This window comes from Ovis aries, chromosome 2 (genome assembly GCF_016772045.2).
Source record: "Ovis aries strain OAR_USU_Benz2616 breed Rambouillet chromosome 2, ARS-UI_Ramb_v3.0, whole genome shotgun sequence".
NCBI classification, from domain to species: Eukaryota; Metazoa; Chordata; class Mammalia; order Artiodactyla; family Bovidae; genus Ovis; species Ovis aries.
In genome coordinates, this window is record NC_056055.1 from 238,840,255 (window position 1) to 238,861,197 (window position 20,943).

Here is a 20,943-nt window from a genome sequence, read left to right on the forward strand (position 1 = left end):
TTTTCTAACTGTTCCATGGAGACTTTGGGTTCCAAGAAGGTGCTTCAGTAGGTGGGAAATCACTCCTCTTGGATGTGTGTTTGTTTCTGCAGAAACCCAACATACTTCCTTGGAAGAAAAGTTTCTGATGCTAGGTTGAAAATACTCTGACAGCACCTTGAATCTCTCCTTTCGAGGTGCCGATTGCAATTATAATTGAAACAATTAGTTGTGTAATGATCTAATATCTGTCTCCTCCACTAGATAATAAATTGCAAGAAAGCAGGAGCCATGCTTGTCTTTTCTACTACTCTGTGTCCAGGGCATTTACTTATTAGGTGCACACCATCTGTTGTTGAATGAAAGAATGACCTTGGCATCAGAACAGCAGGGAAGCTGTTAAAGCTGCAAATTTCTGAGCTCTACCTCTAAACACTGACCCTCTAGGAGATTCTGAGGCACAAAAATTTTGTGAGCCACTTCTCCATTCCACTTGTCCCAGGGCTCTGGTGAAATCTGCTAGAGGAGACTCTGGAGAAGGCAATGGCAACCCACTCCAGTGTTCTTACCTGGAGAATCCCAGGGACGGGGTAGCCTGGTGGGCTGCCGTCTATGGGGTCGCATAGAGTCGGACATGACTGAAGCGTCTTAGCAGCAGCAGCAGCAGCAGCAGCAGAGGAGACTCATCCAGCTCCTGTTTCTAACTACTCTTAATAGTCTTCAAAAGCCAGACCAACCAAAAATTAAGCTACCGGAAACTTTCCCCGAGCTTCGACCTGGGTAAACATGCCCAGGTCCTGGACTGCAGGCTGCAGAAGTTTAAAACAGATTCATTTGATCCAATCTGGAGCCAAGAGTTTTCAATTCTACAGGCAAATCAACTTGAACATGATTTTTAGAGATGCAGACTTGAGGGCCTAAGGAGGTCTGGGGACTAAAGTAATGCTTTGGAGTCAGACTGACAAGGGTGCAAATTCTGTCTCTGTTCTGTGATGCTGAGCAGGTATCTGAATACAGAATGACTTAGTTCGAGGTACCTGAACTGTGCTAGGTGCTTTCCATGCATTATTTAATCCACACAACCCTCCTGTGATCCTAGGTATATTAATTCTGTTGCCTAGATTAAGAACTTGAGGAGAGAGAATTGAAGTAACTTGCTTATGGTACAACATTAAGTGTCAGGGTTGGAATTTGAACCTGGTTCTATCATATTCTTAGGCTGTAACTTGAGGTTCCTTCTCCATATCTGTAAAATGGGATCACCGCTCCTTTCTCACAGGGTTGCTATGGCGATGGAGCGATTACATTAGGCAACAGTCACTCAATAATGCTACCTGGAAAAGAAAACGTTTTGCCCTGGTTTTTTGTGCAAACTTGAGACACCGTGAAACTAATTAACCCTTCCCCTCCCAGGGATAATAAATGATAGGTCAGGACCAGAATCTAAGTTCTGTACTCCAAGTCTGACTTATTTTCTCTCCCACCCTCTCAGATGACTGTAGAAAGAAGACAAAGTGTATAGGAACATTGCAAAAATGAAGCAGGGATATGTACTACCACATGTAAAATAGAGGAAAGCTGCTGTATAGCACAGGCAGCTCAGCTCAGTGCCCTGTGATGACCCATAGGGGTGGGATGGAAGGAGGGGATACGTGTAGACATATAGCTGATTCACGCTGTTGTACAGCAGAAACCAACACAACATTAATATAAAGTAATTATCCCTCAATTAAAAACAAATTTAAAGGGAACCTCCCTAGTGGTTCAGTGGCCAAGACTCTGTGCTCCTAATGCAGGGGACAGGGGGGGTTCAGTCCCTGGTCAGGGAACTAGATCCAACATGCCACAGCTGAGAGTTTTCATGCCACAACTAAAGATCCTGCATGCTGCAAATAAGACTTGGCACAGCCAAATAAATATATTTTTTAAAATACACGAATTTTTAAAAGATGAAGGGAGGAAAGGGTTACAGGGAAGTCAATCAGGGGAGGCTTCCTGGAGGAGACCTGGTTTTCATTTTGTGACGGCAGCATTAAGAGGAAGTGGGAAACCAGCAGGAGCGGTCTTCACTCTTAGTCATAATGTGGTTTTTCTGATAAGTTTGCTGGAGTTCCTGATGCCCAGAGAAGCTAAGATGATTGACCAAGGTCACACAGCTATTACTAAATGGCACTGGTACAACTTGGAGTCACATTAACTCCTCATGCCTATCTCCTTGGTTCTGGGGAGGGAGCGAGGGAAGGGGTGAGAAACCAGAAAGAATGAAGTGACAGGGCAGGAGAAACAGAGGGTCCCCCAAGAAATTCTCACATATCCTCCTTCTGCCTCAGGAGGATCTCGGTAGTGGGAAAACAGCAAGGTGAAATGCCATGGCTTCACAATCAGGTTGACCCCAGCTGGAATCCTGGCTCTATCACTGACCTGACATGGCCTCAGTAATGCCACTTCACCCATGAGTCTCAATTCTCTTGGAAGGTTTTGCTGCAGATTCAGAGAAATGACCTCCAAGTACCCAGCCCAGGGCCAGGCTGAGTGAGAAAAATAACACAGCCATTATTATTTCACAGCACCAGGCCAGCCACAGAGGGGTGGTGGGGCTGGACACCCAAGGGACAAAAGTAGACTTTGAGTGCCAACCACTCCCAACCCTGCGGTCACTGGGCACAAGTGCTCAGCAGGGTACGGGCTGCTAGGTCAGGTCCCTGATGCAATCGCAGCTCCCTGTTTATGCTAAGAGGTGAACCATGACCCCCAGGAAATGGAAAAACAGCCCATTAACAAGAAGTACAAAACAAAACCTTGGTGAACTTTTATTTCTCATCATACAGAAATGGTAGCAAAGGCAAAGATTTCTGCACTTGACACTGCCGGTCATCACGTCCCCTCTAGAATCCAAACCCCAATGCTGGGGCCTCTTTCCTCCTGCCCAGCTTCACTGCAGGGAGGGCTTTGAGGCCGGAAAGGGGTGCCAGTCGCTCACCCATGCCTGCACGGGTATGAAATGTGGCACAATGAACCAGGCTCCTCTCCTGCCCTGCCCCAGAGAGGAGGGTCAGAAGCAGCAGCATCTTGGCCCTTGCCTTTCTTCAGTCCCCTCCCAGCCGATCGGAGGGGAGGCACCTACGACTGGAAGAAGGGCAAGGGAAGTCAGAATTCACAGTTTGTTTGCTACAGAGTGCCTGGGATCAGTCCTTGGCTGCTTCTGCCTCCAAGGGATCCACCTAAAAGCAACCGAGAAGGGACAGAAACTGGGATGGGGGTGGGAAGGTCCTTGGCAGGTAGCCGGACAGACTGACTGCAGGCAGGGGTGTGTGTGTGTGTGTGTGTGTGTGTGTGTGTGTGTGTGTGTGTGTGTGTGTGTGTGTGTGTGTGTGTGTGTGTGTGTGTGTGTGTGTGTGTGTGTGTGTGTGTAAAATCCCCAGAGGCCCTCGGGATCCTGCAATGCGTACAGCTGGCTGCTGGCAGGCCGGGCTCAGAACCTGAGTGAAGGCCCAGATATCACAAAATGTGGTCCTACCCCTCAGTCTGTAACTGTGGAAATGGGGCTCACCTGGCCGTGACAGGGCCTACACAAGAAATTTGGGGTCTCCTGCCTGTCTCCCTGAGTCCCTGGAACCAACTGGAAAGGCTCACTTTTTTGGCAAATGTCTGTGGCAGGGCCAAGGGAGATGAGACAGCATGGGGTGCCAGCCTCTGCCAGGTAGGTCAGCTCTGGGGAAACACTCCTGCCCTCAGACACTGCCTGAGGCTCTAGGGGTGGGCAGCAAAGAACCTCACCCACGTAAAACCAAAACACAGAGAATTTATCATATAATACTCCCTCCTCATCTGAAGGCAAAGTAACCAACAGAGACTTTAAACTCTAGAGATAATCTACTTGCTTGATGTGCTTGGTCTCTCTCCTGGGGCCTCACTCCACCAGGTGGTGGAGAAAAGGGTAAGAGGGCAAAGGGAGTCAAGGGAATTGAACTAGGACTGGCATGACCAGGGAGCAAGGGGTCTGTGGGCTGCTGGACAGAACGGGCTTCTGGGGAGCCAGATGCACAGACCGGCTGTGACCCTGATTTTCACATTGATGGGTGAATGGCAGGTGGGAGGTAATGAAGTCTTGTGGAGGAGGGAGCTGGAGGAGAGGTGAAGCTGCTTGGAGTGTCAGTCCCTGGAGGTGTTTGCCCCTCTCCCTGGGGGCCAGCCAGGGACTTCCCAGGCCAGGAAGGCCAAAGTACTTGTGCTGCCTGGGCCCCCGCCTGCTGGCACACAAGTCCACGCTCAGTCCATTTTCCTTCCTGTGCCCTTGGCCTCTGAGGGTAAGGGCGGTTAGAAGGGGCTGGCACCTGGGAATCCGCTATGGTCCTCTTCCAGCCCCCGACGCCCCAGGGGCAGAGCTGAGATACCAGAGTCAGTGCGATGGTCCTGTCCATTCCAGTGAGAAGGAGGGTGTGGCTGGGGAGGCTGCACATCACACCCCAGGCCCACCCCCAGAGCAGGGTAGGTGGGTATGGGACAGTAAGAGATTAGGGTCTGTCTCCAAACAGAGAAGTCCTTGCAGCGAGAAGGATGCCCCCCACGGTCAGCTGTTCCAGGCACAGATCTTGCACGTGAGTCAGGTCATGTAACGGGTGATGGCGCGAAGGGCATAGAGCAGGGCGGCTTGCATGCGGGCCTCCAGCAGTAGCAAGTTCACGTGGACCTGGGGGCACAGACGAGGGCTTGTTGGCAACTGATGTCACTCCTCACCATCCCCTTCCCTGCCAGAGTGCCATCATCCCTGACCACCCATTTCATCCTTCCCTTTCCTAAGGCTCTGAGTAACTTGGTGCAAGGACTGTGGGAGAATTTCAAGCATGTTTATCCCGATCATGACTAACCTCTTTATCCCCCAAAGCTAAAAACAACAGCTACCTCTGAGCATTTATTTGGGATCAGAGGTTTACCTTCATTTTCTCACTTCATCCTCCCAGCGACCTTGAAATACAGGCAGTTTTTAAATTTTTATTGTCAAGATAACAAGCTCAGAGAAGCAAAATGACCTGCCCAAGGTCACACAACTCCTAAGTGACAGTGTTATGATATGAACCCAGGTCCTTCCGGCTGCCACTGAGGACACCCATTTTACGGGTGAGTAAATGGGCTTCCCAGGGGGCGCTCGTGATAAAGAACCTGCCTGCCGATGCAGGAGACATGAAGAGACTCAGGTTGGATCCCCGGGTCGGGACCTCAATGGTCCCGAGCCCTCGCCTCCTCCACAGGCTTCCATCCTGTTCCTCCCCCATGAGCCGCACCTTCTCTGAGTGGCGGAAGTGCCTCCAGAAGTGGTTGTACATTCTTCGGGTGGTCTTCTCCGGATAGCAGGCCACTGTCTTGATATAGACCTTGAGGTTCCGCTCCAGGAGCTGGTTCACCTCCCCGTAGTCATAGTCATCATATCTGGATGGAAGACCCAGAAAGAATCACTCACACCTCTGCTCCCACAGAACTTCTCTCCCCCAGCCCCACTCTGCAGAAGGGGGACAGAGAGCAGCAAGAAAAGGCAGAAGGTAGGAAGCAGCTAGAAGCTTGGTTCCTCTTAGAAAAGCAGCTAATGTCATATATCACAGGCCACTGGACTTGCAAGGGAATGCACAGAGGCCGAGCACGCTGCACTGACCATGTGGACATATATTCACAGCATCCTCGAAACTTCAGTACAGGACTGGATACAATACTATTGTATACAGTGTACTGTATTCATCAGTCTCACTTTATAGATGAAATGGAGGTTCAGAGAAGTGAAGTCCCAGGTCACACAGCTGGGAATGGAATTCAAACCCAGCTCTGCCTGCCTCCACGCTCATAGTCACCACTTTACAGCTAAGGCCATACATGGGAGATGGGGCAGGAGATCAGTGTGAATGTTTACCCTGGAGAAGGAAGAGGGAAAGGGAAAAAGGAGTTGGTAGTCATTTTACTGATGGGCAAACTGAAGCCTGTGGAAGGCAATCAGCTTGTTCAAAGTCAAAGAGCAAGTTGGTGACAAGTCTAGAAGCTATTCTGTTCCTCCCCAGTCCAGCGAGGCGGTGAGTCATCACGGATCAGTGTGGATGAGGAAGACCGGTTTTAGACTAGAGGGCAGATTTGGTAAACAAAGGTTTAGGAGCAAGGGCCATGTTGCAGAGTGGAGCAGCCTGGACCTGGAAGCTGGGCACCAAGGGAGGCCACGATGTGCCACATATACACCCTAAGATGCCCATCATCCTTGGCTTCTCCTGGATTGGAGACTTGTGAAAGAGGTTGGCCAGCGGGAGATTGGCCAATAAAGCACAGCTCAGCCCACGCAGTGAAATATTGGGTTAGCCAAAAAATGCATTCAGGTTTTTCCATAAGTTGTTGACGGAAAAATCCAAATGAACTCTTTGACCAAGCCAATACCTGACAATAGTAAGAGCAGGTGGGATCATGAATGATTTTTATTTTCTTCTTTTATCTCTTTTTTTCTAAATTTACTAAAAATCAAATTTCACCATTGGGCATTTCTGTTGTTTTTCTTTATTATGAGAGAAGAACTGCTACTTAGAATGGAAATACAAACATAACTCTCTTTATATGTATATATGTGTGTATGTATGTAAGTATACGTGTGTGTGTGTGTGTGTGTGTGTGTGTGTAATCTCCCTAGTTATTCCTGGGGGTGGAATTAAAGCCTTTTAAGAACTGAGGATGGCTATTATCTTTTATAATCAGCCAAGGAATATATTTGATTTGAAGAATAGTATAGGCAGGAAGAAAGGGAAAGAAAGACAAAGAGAAAAAGGAAACAATTGTGAGCTTGGATAGAGGGCTTGTGGTACACCATGCCTGGATGAGGGGACTTTCACTTACCTGATGCCAAAGACGCAGTGGATGTAATTCCAGATGGCCCTGCGGAGCATGGAGGTATCTACTCCACTGTGCATGGCAATGGTGTTATAGGTGAGACTATAGGCTGCCTGGAACTTCTCATCCAGCAGCTGTCCACCCTCAGGGTAGAGCCGCTGGATCAGTGAATAGCCATGGTCTTCCCAGGTATAATCCTGAGAAACGTGGAAAGGGGTCAGTCAGTGAGTAGAATCCTTGGGGCCTGAGGCTGGCCAGAGAGACGCCATCTTCTGCAGCACAGCTGGTATCTCCATAGTGCCTCTCTCCACCCCCACAAATCTAACCCGCTGCTTGGTCTGGACCTGAGAAGCTGAGGAGGATGCAGCTTGGTGATGACTTCCTTCCTGTGGTCAAGATCCCCTGAGCGTAGGACCCGGCTGGGTCTTTTCACCTTCAGGGTCTCCCACTTCTTTCATGGAATTACCCATTCCTGCTTGTTTGTAAAGCAATGCTGGGACTTCCCTGGAGTTTCAGTGGCTTAGAATCCACCTTCCAAAGCAGGGGACATGGGTTCGATCCCTGGTCTGGGAAGATCCCACATGCTATGCGTCAACCAAGCCCCTGAACCACAATTACTGAGCCTGTGCTCTAGAGCCTGTACTCAGCAATGAGAAGCCCTCACACCACAACAGAGTAGCCCCTGCTCACCACAACTAAAGAAAGCATGTACACAGCAGTGAAGACCCAGAGCGGTCCAAAAAAATAATTAATTACTTTTAAAAAAGCAATGCTAAGACCAGTAGGGGGAACCTACCTGGGCACGGAAGGTGGGGGGTGCCTGAGTCCCTCGCCGGGTAAAGTCCTCATATCCGAAAGTGGGGTCTTCCACGAAGCACAGCATATCTGGGTTTGCAGAGGGTTCTAGGATGTCCACTGAGGATGTCAGAAAGAGGTCACAGTGAAGCCAAGGCAAGGAGCACAGAGGCCTCCACCCCTCATTAATCATCAGTGGGGAGGGGGTGCTGGGGAACGTGTAATAGGGGGGCCCAAGAATGCCCCTCGCCACAGTGAGTGGAACCAGGACTTCGGCAGGAGCCAGGCCTGGGGGAGGTGGTAAATCAGACCCATGATCCAGGGGCTAAGGCCCCCATAATAATAACAGCAATCCTAACAACAGTGGCTACTTATGGAGCTGCTTACCCTGGGCCAGGCTCTGTGCTCAGCACTTTGCTTCTGTTGTCTCATTTCCCTACACATGAATCCCTCATGGAGGAGGAGACTGGGACCTGAGACAGCAAGTGACTTATCAGTGGTCACACTGCCAGGGAAGCTAACAGGGACTTCCCTGGTGGCTCAGAGGTTGAGAATCTGCCTTTCATTGCAGAGAGTATGGGTTCCATGCCTGGTCAGGGAACTAAGATCCCTAAGATCCTGCATACTACATGGCCTGGCCAAAAAAGAAAGAAGAAAGGCTAGGAGGCCAGGATTCAAACCCAGGCCTGACCCCAGAGCCCATGCTCAGAACTTCTTGGAAGTGGTGGCTAGGGTGTGGCTACCGAGGTGCAGTAACATGAAGGTGCCAGCTTCCCAGCAGAGAGCGTGGAAGGAAGGGGCAGCTCCTGAACTTGGATGCCTGTGACCCTGTACCTGAGGGGGTCACCAGTAGGCTCTCTGACTTCTCCAGCTCAAAGCGGCTCTCCATCTCCTCCTGCGAGGCGCCCTCATCCCGCAGTAGGCTCTCCTGCAGCTGCCTCATGCGTTCCATTAGAGCTTCCACATCGCGGGCAGCCTCAAAGCCCTGTAGGATTGACCCGGCAGTGACCATCCGCCCCCTCTCCCTTGACTCCAGAAACCCCACACATCTTTCTCACATGCAGGGCCTTTCTGAGCAATCAGGAAGGCCCAGTGCCTTCTGTGTGCTGGACAGCTCACGTGGCCTGTGCTTCTGGAAGTAATGTTTAAGCAGCTATAGGACAGACAGGTCTTCTCTGAGGGTCAGCTCCCCTCACAAGAAAGGGCTTTTGAAAGTATCTGTATTTTTAAAATACACACAAACAAGGCCACTTTACAGAATAAGAGGCAACCTTTGTATTGTTACAGTGTTGAAAGTCAGCTGCTTTAAGCCCAAGGGGTTCCATGCTGAGGCTAGTCACATGGTTATTTCATCTCAGGCTCAGAACCCTTAATGAAGAAGGAGTCTTTATTCTCATCTTCCACATAAGGAAACTGAGTTTCAGAACCAAATGACTTGGGGCTTCCCAGGTGGTTCAGTGGTTAAGGATCTGCCTGCCAATGCAGGGTGCACGGGTTCGATCCCTGATCTGGGAAGATTCCACATGCTGCAGGGCAACTAAGCCTGTGCACTACAACTACTGAACTTGCACTCCAGTGCCTGCAAACCGTGACAAAGAGTAGCCCCTACTGGCTGCAACTAAAGAAAGCCCCGGTACAGCAAGGAAGACCCAGTGCAGCCAAAAATAAATAAATACACCTTAAAAAAACAAAAGAAAAGAAAATACTTTTCTAAGGTCTCCCAGGGTGTGATAAGGAAGCAGCTGCAGACAGGGAGGGCCCCCCCACCACCCCACTGCTTCCTCTCCCAGCAAGACTCAAGCCCCTGACTTACCCCGGAGTGGTTCAGCGAGTCCCTGCTAGGGGGTGTGCTCTGCTCACTGGGGGGTGAAGGGGCCTGGGGCGCGGGGCTGCCCTCAGGGTCCCCCTCAGGGAGGATGCCACAGCCGAACACGAAGGAGGCCAGCGAGTGGCAGTGTGTGAGCAGGACCAGGGCCTGGATGAGCTCGGCCAGGGACCAGCTGTGCTCACCCGTCTTCAGCAAGGCCTGGAGAGAAAAGGCAAGGCCAGACTTGCTCAGTTGCTTTGCCCCAGGCTGCCTGCCAAGCCCCATCCCAGCCCCACGCTCCCCCGGGGACCCGCCTCCCTGCCCACTGCACCTGGATGTGCTCCTTGGTGATGAGCCATGGCCGATGGGCCAGCAGCTTGTTGATCTCGCTGAGCTTGCGCAGTTTCTCAGGGGCGCGGTGGAGGCCAAGCAGCCACTCAGGGTCACCGCCAGTCTGCAGGAACTCGGCCATGTGGGAGCCCACCAGGTAGGAACACTGGTGGCGGGCAGCAGCCTGGAGGTGGTGGACAGAGCCCAGGTCACCCTATTCTTCCTGTGCCCTGCTCGGGGTGGGCACCCCATGGAGGGAAACGTCATAAGCCTCACTGTTGCCTGAGAGGCAGGGAACTTAGGTTCTAACCCCAGCTTTGCCGCTGGTTGGGTGGTCCTGGCTGAGACAGTGTCTTTTTGAATGGATAAATGTCTATCTAAATCACTTTGCTGTACACTTGAAACTAAAACAACATTGTAAAACAATGATCCTCTGACATAATATAAAATTTAATTTAATAAAAATTAAATTTCCTACTTTAAAAAATCTAAAATTCGATGGAGGGTCAGATAAAGCTAGGGCTCTGCTCTGAGCCTCCTCTTCTCCTGTTTGTGGAATCAAGCCCCCAGCAAAGAGATCTGAGGGCTGCACCCCACAATGAACCCACCCCTATGAAAGTCAGGCTCAGACCAGCTCACCATGATGGCGATGTAATGGCGCCAGGAATTGGCCAGGGGCCCATCCGTGTGCAGCAGCAGGTAGTGCAGGCGCCAGAAGCTGGTAAAGTAGTCAGGGTGCAGGCCCATCACCACGGCCAGGTTGTCCACCCGCCCCGAGGACATCAGTGCCTCCAGCCCCAGGTGCTGCTCGAGGCTCTCGGCTCCCTCCTGCAGGACCTGCCAAGCAAACGTGAGGAAAGGGTGACTCCCTCGTGCCCTCCCCACCAGAGAAACCAACATATTCACTGCATTCATTGTGATTTTAATAGCAAGAAACTGAAGACAACCACCATGTCCAACAAAAAGGAGATCAGCGGAGGAAAAGATATTTCATTAAGTGATTAACAAAATACTTATTGGACACTTTATACAATAGTAGTCGATACTTATACAATGCTTGCTATTCAAACAAAATATACATATTGATTCATTTAACCCTCATAACTATGAAATTAGAGACTAATTTTCTCCAAGTTTAGATAGAAAGACTCAGGCACAGAGATTAGAATACAGCTTCTCCTACTTTCATAGAGCTTCTTTTTTTTTTTTTGGCCACGCCACGTGGCTTGTGGGATCTTAGTTCCCCAACCAGGGATTGAACCTGGGCCCTTGGTAGTAATGGTGCAAAGCTGTGCAGTCATTGGAAGCAGATGCAAAACAGTTCACATTTCTTGAGTGCTTTCTCCACGCCGGGTCTGAGCTTGGAGCTTTCCCTGTCTATATTATCTCATCAGTTCTTCCCAACTTCCTGTGAGGTGAATAGGATTATTTTCCCCCACCGACACATGAGAGAATCAAGGCCCAGAGAAGTTTCATTCTTGGCTCAAGGTTACAGATCTGATAAATGAAGAACCAGGATTCAATTCCCAATTAAGTTCAAAGACTATTTCTTTCCTCTCTTACAGAAGAAGAGTAGTTATTTATCAATGAAAAAAAAAAGATAAGAATATCTGAGTTTAACATTCTGGGCTACAGCAGGTGGCTGTGTGCTTTCATCCATTTACAAAGGGTGAAAGGAACTGGAGAGGTCAGACATTTGTTAACAGCTCGTTAACTATTTGGCCTACACATTTAGGAAGGCAAGGAGGACAAGGAAATGTTTGTCTTTGTTCAGTGAAGGCCAAAGGAAAAGAAGGAAACGATTATTTTTTAATTTGTCTGTGTGTGTGTTTTGAAGTTCTCCCCACCACAAACCCCCCACTGGAATGGCAGTTTTGTGATGGCAAGGAGTTTTGTTTGTCTGTATCCCCAGCACCTAGAACAGTGCCTGACAGATTAATCATTCAACAGACACCTGTTAAATAAATGAATGCATGATCTGACTCAGTAGATGAAAGATGTCTCTGATGTATTATGTGAAATAACAAAACATAACAACCAATGAGAAAAAAAACCAACTCCTCAAATGAACAACACTAACAAAATCATGTTACAAACTATGACCTTGGCTCCAAATGAAAAGAAGTCTGGAAAACAGTGGCAAATGGTTAACAGTGATTATCTCAGTGGGGTTGGGATTACAAGAAACTGAAGTTTTCTGAAACACTGGGAATTTTAAAATAATGAACATCCATTACACTTGAAGCTAGAAAAAAAAACCACTTTAATACATGTACATTCAAGGGTGAGAAGATAACTACAGATAGTTCCGCCTTCTTAAGGAAAAACAAGTCTTGTTCTGGGAACCACAAGTTTGTTCATTACCTAGCTGTGTTGTTAGCATTTTATCTCTTGGAGCTTGTTTCTTCCCAGTAAAATGGGGCTGAGATGCCTGCTTCGAGCAGAGCTGTTTTGTGGATTAAATGAGTCAGCAACCTGAAGGGGTAGTTTCAAAGCTGCAATTCAAGAGACCAGAAAACCCCACCCACCCACTCAGTGCCCCATGTCCTTTCCTCCCAGGGACCAACAACAATCCTAACCCCTGCCAAGCTTACCTCCTCTACTGGAATGAAGGCGCTGGGCCCTCGGGGGCCTCGTCGGACGCGGCTCTCTCTCTGCTCCTTGAAGGAAACACATCATGGTCAGTCAGAGGTAAAAGGGAGGACTGAGAAGATAGTTCTTTCTCCTTACCACAATAAGGAGGGGCCACACTGAGCTTTAATTTTATTTTTAAATATTTATTTATTTGGTTATGCCCGGTCTCAGTTGAGGCACATGAGATTTTTGATCTTCGCTGTGGCATATGGGATCAGTTCCCTGACCAGGGATCGAACCTGGGCCCCCTACATTGGGAGTGTGGAGTCTTAGCCACTGGACCACCAAGGAAATCCCCACAGTGAGTTTTAGAATCACTTTTCTGGTGCACCAGGAGTCAGGTGGAGATAGAGAGCAGCTTGGTGGGTGGAGAAAGGGTAAACAAGCAAGAGAGCTCACCCCACAGGCTGAGTTCTTCAGGAACTGGGAAGGGACCCAGGAGTCCCCCTACTGAGTTGCAGGGGCTGGGGCAAAGGAAATTATATAGCCACAGTGTTGCACTTTCCCAGGAGGCCACCTTTTGGTACCCCTGGAGAACTTGTATGAGAAACTCCCTTGTTTATATCCTGAAACCAGGTTACCAAGCCTCCTAGATTCCTATGATATAGCTTCACTGTCATTTTTTCATCCACCACCACCGAGTAGACACCATTGACCCTTGTCTGGACCACCACCCACTGCCTCACCAATGGGCTACCTGCCTCCACAGCCCTGGCCCCTTCTCCATCCTCTCCCAAGACAACAGAATGAATGAATAAATAAAGCATCCACCCGCAACCCCACTTCGGGGACCAGAAGCAGATCTAGTGAGTACATGACTGTGGTGGTTACTAACGAGGGCAAACTTTCAATAGCCAGAGTAAACTTTCTCGAGTGCAAATCTCATCAACTGGCTTAAAATCCTGCCTCCACCTCCTGTTGCCTTCCAGATAGTTAGTGGCTCAGATCCCTCTCAGGGGTCACACCTTTTGTGGAATTAACTCCATTTTCCAGGGTCTGAGCACCTTCTTCTGACCCTCATCTGTGACCCCACAATTCCCAGTGCTTTTGCTTCTGAAAGCATCGCCTTCTAATTATCTGATTTAGGTCTCCGTATTTCCAGAGTACATTTTGTGAAGAGCAGGGCCAGGTAATTCACACTAGTCTGTGAATGAAGAAACCAGAGCTACATGGAGGGCAATGCTGATGGCAGCAGCTGTATCTTGAAGTGGGTGTAGGAGCCTCTATGGAAACCACCAATTTTATTTACTCATTTGTTTTGATACCTGGGCGGCAGGGGTTGGGGGCAGGGGTTGTCTTAGCACTGGCTTTAGAAACAGTTTATCCAAGCCAGAGTCATATCCTCACTGAACAGAGATGATGTTGCCCTAACTCACCCCTCCTCATACCAATCTAGACTTAGTGTTAATCCCCAGGTGTCCAGAGACTAAGGATAAGTGAACCTTCTTTTTCACATAGCTAAAAGCCACCCCATCACACACACATTGGAAGGACTGAAGCTGAAGCCGAAGCTCTAATACTTTGGCCACCTGATGTGAAGAACTGACTCATTTGAAAAGACCCTGATGCTGGGAAGGATTGAAGGTGGGAGAAGAAGAGGACGACAGAGAATGAGATGGTTGGATGGCATCACCGACTCAGTGGACATGAGTTTGAGCAGGCTCCGGCAGTTGGTGATGGACAGGGAAGCCTAGTGTGCTTCAGTGCATGGGGTTGCAAAAAGGTGGAGAGGACTGAGGGGTTGAACTGAAAAGCCCCCTGAGGGAGGCAGAGCTCTGGGGCTCTGAAAGACCACAAAGGAAAGAACAAGGGTACAAAAGTCCCCAGTATGAGTACCAATTCTGTTGCCACTAACTTGCTGTGTGACTCCGAGAAAGTCACTTAGACTCTCTGAGCTTTAATCTTGGACAAAGAAGGCAGTTGGGCTGACTGCTCAGGTCCTTTGCAACCCATACTTCTGGGATCTACCAGACCAGGCTGGTCCAAGTCTGGCTTAGAAACCAGCACAATCCCCAAGCACTCCTGTTTCAGCTTTCCTCCTCCCTCACCAAAGAGAAAAAGCCTAACAGCTCTGTCTGGGAGATAAGGATTGCTGACTCCACAAACTGGGCCTCCCCCTCAGGCGACCTAAGGACAGACAGAAAACCACAGCCAGGTGTGGTGGGGAAGGGCAGGAAGGAACTGGGGGGGTCGGGCGGGGCGGTGGGGACAGGGAGGGCCCACCAGGGTACTAGGTAGGGAGGGCCAGAGAACAGTTTCGGGAAGCCCCTCCCTCTCTAAAGTCTGCCCCAGGAGCTCTCAAAGGAAGAAACTGAGGCCTGTGGATCTTTACGTGATAGGTCCGGATCTACCAACGTTATCGGCCTCAGTGAAGATGATGATAATGATTTGGACAATAAAGCAGAGTACCCTTAAAAGATAGGGACTGTTGACACAAAATGCCTGGGCTCAAAAGACAACTCCATCCCCTATTATCTGCTAGCAATGTGAGCCTCAGTTTCCTCTCCAAATTATGGGGTAATAATAGTACCTACTTTCACTGGGTAGTCATGGGGATTTAATGAGGATAATGCCTATGGAGGCCTTACCTCAGTACCTCTATCACAGCAAGCACTTAGCAAGTCAGCGATCATTAACCTTATTGTTATTTCAAACAAGGGCTTCTCAACCCAAGCTGTACAGGTAGAATTCCTTTGAGAAGTTTTTAAAAAAAATACCAATGCCAAGGCCCAGCAATTCTAACTTAATTGGGTGGGAAACCTGGCATAATTTGCCAGGGAGGGCCATTGTTTCACTCCATTCATTGATTGCTTTCTCAAGTATAAGGCACTGCGCAAAGTGCTTTCCAGATAGAACCAGAATTAATTTGTTCATTCGAAAGAAAATTTTTAAAACTATTTATTTATTTATTTAGGTGCACTGGGTCTTAGCTCCAGCATCAGGAATCTTTAGTTGTGGCATGTGGGATCTAGTTCCCTAACCAGGGGATTAAACCAGGCCCCCCTGCATCAGGAGCATGGAGTCTCAGCCACTGGACCACCAGGGAAGTCCCTTGACAAATATTTTTTATGACTACGTTATAGGCAGCAAGAGTACCAGAGTGTAAATTCTAGGAGAGTGTAAATTCAAAGGAGAAAGACAATTAAACAAATGATGAATAGGATTTCAAATCATAGATTCTATAGAGTAAAAGAGCAATAAAAGAGTGTATAATGGGGTGGAGAAGTATGTGCAGTATTCCAGTCCTAGACAGGGGAAGCCACTGAGGAGACAACCTTTAAGCTGGTATCTAAATATCAAATACGTAAATGAGTTGATGGGCCTGTAAAGGGCCTATAGAGATATAGGGAACCAGCATTCCAGGCAAAGGTAGCGGAAAGTTCAAAGCCCTGAAGGCAAGACTGAGTAGATTCTAATCCAGAGTTCCAATACTCTGCATGCTTCCCCAACCCAGACACCCCAAACCTGAGAGGAAGTGGACAGAGCAGAGGCCCACCGCCAAGAAATGACACCTCCAAACCAGCCCTTCCCTATTTCCTGGGGTAGGAAGTCAATAATAATGGTAGGTAACAACACTGATTGCCATGGGCTAAGCCTTTATTTCATGTGCACTTGAGGAGTTCCCATTTTACAGATGGGGAATAAGGTTCAGAGAGGTCAGGTCACTCAGCCAGGAAAGAGGTAGCAGGGTTAGGATACAAATCAGATTTCCTCAACTGCAGAAACTATTCCCATTCTGTAAACTTCTCAAGGTCTCAGTGGCCCCAAGGCTTTGCCTCTGGGGTTCACCAGGAGTGAGAGGCTCCTTCTCCCTGTCCACATGTCCAGGGGATCCACTGCCCCAGTAACAGCCCTAGTTATCCTGCGTTGTTTCATACCTTGAGAGCACGCCCTGGATCAAGTTCCCTGTTGTGACCCCAGTACTTAGCACAGCAAGTCCAATAGAACTTTCTGTAGTGATGGATATTGTTCATCTGCACTGTCCAATAAAGATGGTAGCCTCACGTCACTTCCTTGGTGGCGTCTGTGCTGGCTCAGATGGTAAAGAATCTGCCTATAACACAGGAGACCCGACTTCAATCCCTGGGTTGGGAAAATCCCCTGGAAAAGGGAGCAACTACCCACTCCAGTATGTTTGCCTGCATAATCCCGTGGACAGAGGAGCCTGGTGGGTTACAGTCCACGGGGTCGCAAAGAGTCGGACACAACTGAGCGACTAACACTTTCACATAGAGCGGCCGAGCATTTGAAATGTGACGAGTGCAGCTAAAAAACTGTTTTAAATTCAATAAAATCTAATTTATCTAAATTTAAATAGCCACATGTGGCTCAGGATCCATGTTCACACACCTGATAAAGGCAAGATCCCTTCCCTGACTATATGGATGAAGAAGGGGAGACGAGAGTGGGGCAGGTGACCCACCTAAGGCAACACAGCTACGGTGGGGCAGAGAAAAAAACCAGTGAGTTTCAACTGAGAGGACCACCCAGGGCAGCGAGAACACTGAGGTCAGTTAGCTGGGAGGTCACTCAACTGAGACGGAATCAGGATGGTTGCGAGGAGAGGATCAATCACTTCAGCACTCCGTGCCTGGCTCCTGATTTACACGTCAACTCACAATTCCCTTTCATATTAACTCTGACACTAGCACACTGGTTACATTTAATTTCATAAGTTCGGGAGTGGGAGTAGGGGTCTCTTCTGCACACAAGGAAAGATTAAAGTTCCAAAGGTTAAGCCACAGCTGACAAGTGGCCAACTCAAGATTTGAATTCAGCTCAGTCTGGCTTGCAAGGGTTCGGCGTGCCACCCGGATCAGCCTCAGCCTTTATTCCTGGTAGGCCTGCCATCTCCAGGACTGAATTACAGACTCTTTCGAGGTTACTCTGCCAGCTGGGCATGGGTAGAGACTCCCCTCCCCGTGGGCTGATGAATTCAAGATACTTGCCTGGGTTTACACTTGAGAGGGAGTCAGAGTCCTCCTTTGGGAGAGGCATGTGTGAGTGGTGCCATAAACTCATCTCCCCACCATGATCTGGCTGATTTCTCACAACCACCTGGAGGGAAATAGGTCTTCTTATCCCTTCTTCAATCCTAAAGGAAATCAGTCCTGAATATTCATTGGAAGGACTGATGCTGAAGCTGAAGCTCCAATTCTTTGGCTACCTGGTGCAAAGAGCCAACTCATTGGAGAAGACCCTGATGCTGGGAAAGATTGAAGGCACAAGGAGAAGGGGATGACAGAGGATGAGATGATTGGACGGCATCACCGACTCCATGGACATGAGTTTGAGCAAGCTCCAGGAGTTGATAATGGAGAAGGAAGCCTGGCGTGCTACAGTCCATGGCGTCACAAAGAGTCAGACACAACTGAGCGACTGAACTGAACTGATCCCTTCTTCAGAGACAGCTCACTGAGGCTCTTTTGGAGACCTGTTCCAGACAGGCAAGCTCAGATCTGACTTCAAAGCCTGTGCACAGTTCACAAGGGTCAGCTAAGCCAACAAGAGCAAATAGTTACGAGCACTTATTAGGTGCTAAGAACAGTGCTGGTGATGGGGCCTACAGTGTTTCCAGTCTAGCAAGGTACACAGACAAGAAATGCCTGATTACACAACTGCTACACTATAACTGGGATAACAGCTCTTGCAATGAAGAAGGGGGACAGGAAGCAGGTATGCAGAGGTGGGGAAGGAAACACTTTCCTTGAAGCAGTGATGTTTCAAGAGCTCAGGAGGGCTCTGAGAACACACTAACAGTACTAGAGTGAAGTGTCTGAAGGCCTTGACTTGTGGGTCACAGTATGAGAGTTGAGGGGACTGTACATTCCTTGTATGTACTTGTATGTACTTGTCCAGCTTCCCTTAAGGCTTGGGCACAGGGCTCTGTAAGTTCAGCACCCTACTGTCTTCTAAAAGATTCTGCTTAAAACAGACATCTTCCCAAGGTCCTCTTTTCTTGAGAGAGAAGAATATGTAGAAGGGGGTCTGACATTACCAATTCCCCCACCCCTTCTGTTGTTGACAGCTAGCAAGCTTCCATCTAAAGGCCCCACCCTCGGAGTCGGCCCAGTCCACCTGGAGCTCGCTTTTCTCCCCATATCACTTCCCAGACGCTGTCCCAAAGAGAGATGAGCCAACATTCGCCTCAGGAAGGAGGGGCGGGCTCAGACACCCCCTTGCAAGAGACACTCTGGGGAAGGGGAAATACATGCTGTGGCCACATTCTAACAATACCTAGCGTGTTTGACGCAGGACTTAGTTGCTATGCTCCAGGCACTGTGCACTGGCCTTTGCATGTCTTCTCAGTTAACTCTCCCAACAATCCCTCGGAGACAGGGCCAAACCCGATGGAAGGAAGCTGCTGATCAGAGAAGGGATCCCTTGGCCAAGGTCACAGAGCAAGAAAGTAGGAGGGCTGGGGGACATGAACCGGGGACACACCTGCTCTAGTGCCCAGGTGCTCTCAATAAAGAAAATTATTTCTATTTTTTTTTTTTTTTTCACAAAGAAGGAAACTGACTCAGAGAGTAAGATGACTTGGTCAAAGTCACACAGCTGAGAAGAGGCAGGAGCAGTTTTCCTTCCTTCACTTGGGCTCCTAAACCATGCGGGGGTGGGGGGGTGGGGGGGGGTGAGGGTGGTGGGGGGGTGGGGGTGGTGGGGGTGGTGGGGGTGGTGGTGACAAGCTAACAGAAAACCGAGGACTCCAAGAAACCAAGCTGCTCAGAAAAGTGCAGCCATTTATTCCCAGGATCACAGTTCAGGACTAGCACAGGTCTGACTCCCAACCCCAGTTAGTAAGACACCTGCACCAGGCTCCAGGCCTGGAAACCAAAGAAACAAGCAAAACTCCCTGCTGAGCCAACCACACTGGGAAATCCTAAACATACCACAGCCAAAGAATGAGCTGCTTTGCAGGGTGAGCCAAGGAAGCCTCTCCACAGCCCCTCCTGGGCCTCAATTTCCTCATCTCCTAAAGGAGGGGCAACAGTATAGCTCATATTCTGCTCGTTTAAGTCCTGAGGACTCAGAGAAAAGGCAGAACCGGAGCCTGCCATCCAGTAGGTGCGTAATAAACAAGATGTTCATGGTCCGTGGTGGTGGTAATGGGGCAGGGGGGTGTCAGATTGGGTGCAGCCGTATTCCCAGCCTTACTGTAAAGGCAGTCTCTGCAAAACAAACTTCTGGGACGTCAGATCAGTTAGTAGGGCACAGCCAAATCGGCGCTTGGCTTCGGGAGCCGCGGACAGGATTTTTCCCCTCTGCGAGCTTTCACCGCGGCATACCCGGCAGTCCGCCAAGGCCCCGGAGCTCCCGCGCCCTCAGTGCAAATCGGGGGTGCAGGTGGGGGCGAGGGACGGGGTCGACCTTCGTGGGCCAGCACCAAGTACTCCCATCACCGAGCGGGGGCACTGGAGCCGGTACACATCCTACCTAGAAACGGTTCCTCTAGCCCCAGCCTAGAGGAAGGGACCTGCGGAAGGGGGCGGGGAGGAGGAGTGGTCCGGCCGCTGCGCCGGGATTTGCCTGGACTTGAACACTCCCTAGACGAGGGCCCAAACCCAAGATAACCTCGAAAAGGCTCCCCTCTCTCTGGCAGGGAGCCTGAGGGAGCCGCGGAGGGCTCTACAATCCCTACCCCATCCCCGCCCCCCGCTCCGGGGAGGGGGGAGGAGGCGGAGGCAGAGGGGGCCGAGGCTGCCGGTTGATGCAACCCCACTCCAGGTTACGCGCTCCATTCCCCCTCCTCTGGCCGAGGGGGCGGCTCACAGACTCAGCTCGCAACAACCCGAAGCTTGGACGCGGCTCTGGGTTCGAGGGAAGAGTGGCGTCGCTCGCCCGCTGCTTACCTCTCCAGCCCCGGGCAGGTAGCCCTTCAGCTCCGCGCGGCACTCGGAGTCCGCAACGATCATGGTGTGCGCCAGGACCCAGACGCGGCTCGGCGACCGCCCGTGCACCCGAGGGGCTTTCAGACAGACGCGCGCGGGAAGCCGGGACTGGGGGCCGCTGGGGGAGCTTCTAGAGCCCGCGGGGGTGTCTCTCGGGGTTCCAGAACGCTCCGAAAGCCCAGGATCCGGGAACAGCCTCCGCTGCGCTGGACTCTCCGCTTGTCTGGCTTCTGGAGGGGTGAATGGCCTCGGGATTGGCCGCTGCGCAGGGATTTTCACGGTCCGGAGCTCCTCGGGAGTCCGCAGTGGCCAGCGCTGCTAGCGAACCCAGCGCTCCTCAGCATCTCCGCCTCGGAACTGCCAGCGCTTGCCAGGATCTGACACCAGCAGAACCGCTCTGCCCGCTGCGGTCCCTGGGGAAGGGCGGGGACACAGAAGCCCCTGCACCGCAGCCAATCAGATGCCTGTTTCCCGGGGAGGCGGGGGAACACCCCCTCAGGAGCCTGGGGCTCAGCCAATCGGCACCGGGAAGCTCCCGGGGAATTCTGGGAGCTGTAGTCAGCCTCCGGCGAATGCTGCAAACTTTTGCAAGAGGCTTTAGTCAGAATGTTGGCAATACCAGATGAGAGTGACAGCCCCGCAGAGTCACTAAAG

General features: G+C 50.2%; 1 protein-coding gene and 1 non-coding gene across 2 annotated transcripts; both read right to left on the reverse strand.

The window, feature by feature from the left end:
- Positions 1-2,764: 2,764 nt before the first annotated feature.
- On the reverse strand, positions 2,765-20,648 carry SESN2 (sestrin 2). Its single transcript, XM_027965423.2, has 10 exons — positions 20,251-20,648; positions 12,358-12,423; positions 10,403-10,600; positions 9,765-9,947; positions 9,440-9,652; positions 8,461-8,611; positions 7,628-7,746; positions 6,838-7,028; positions 5,262-5,406; positions 2,765-4,669 (listed from the first exon to the last, which is right to left on the reverse strand). The coding sequence occupies exons 1-10, from the start codon at positions 20,311-20,313 to the stop codon at positions 4,583-4,585; spliced, it is 1,416 nt and encodes a 471-aa protein (XP_027821224.1). The 5' UTR covers positions 20,314-20,648; the 3' UTR covers positions 2,765-4,582.
- Positions 12,616-12,688, reverse strand: TRNAG-CCC (transfer RNA glycine (anticodon CCC)). Its single transcript has one exon. It is a non-coding gene; the product is annotated as a tRNA-Gly (tRNA).
- Positions 20,649-20,943: the final 295 nt, after the last annotated feature.

Coding starts and splice junctions, on each gene's coding strand:
- SESN2 (XM_027965423.2), bottom strand. CDS start 20,313: ATGATCGTTGCGGACTCCGAGTGCCGCGCGGAGCTGAAGGGCTACCTG. Junction 9,653..9,764: donor TCACCAAGGAGCACATCCAG/GTGCAGTGGGCA, acceptor TTTTCTCTCCAG/GCCTTGCTGAAGACGGGTGA. Junction 5,407..6,837: donor CACTGCGTCTTTGGCATCAG/GTAAGTGAAAGT, acceptor TCTTCCATCCAG/ATATGATGACTATGACTACG.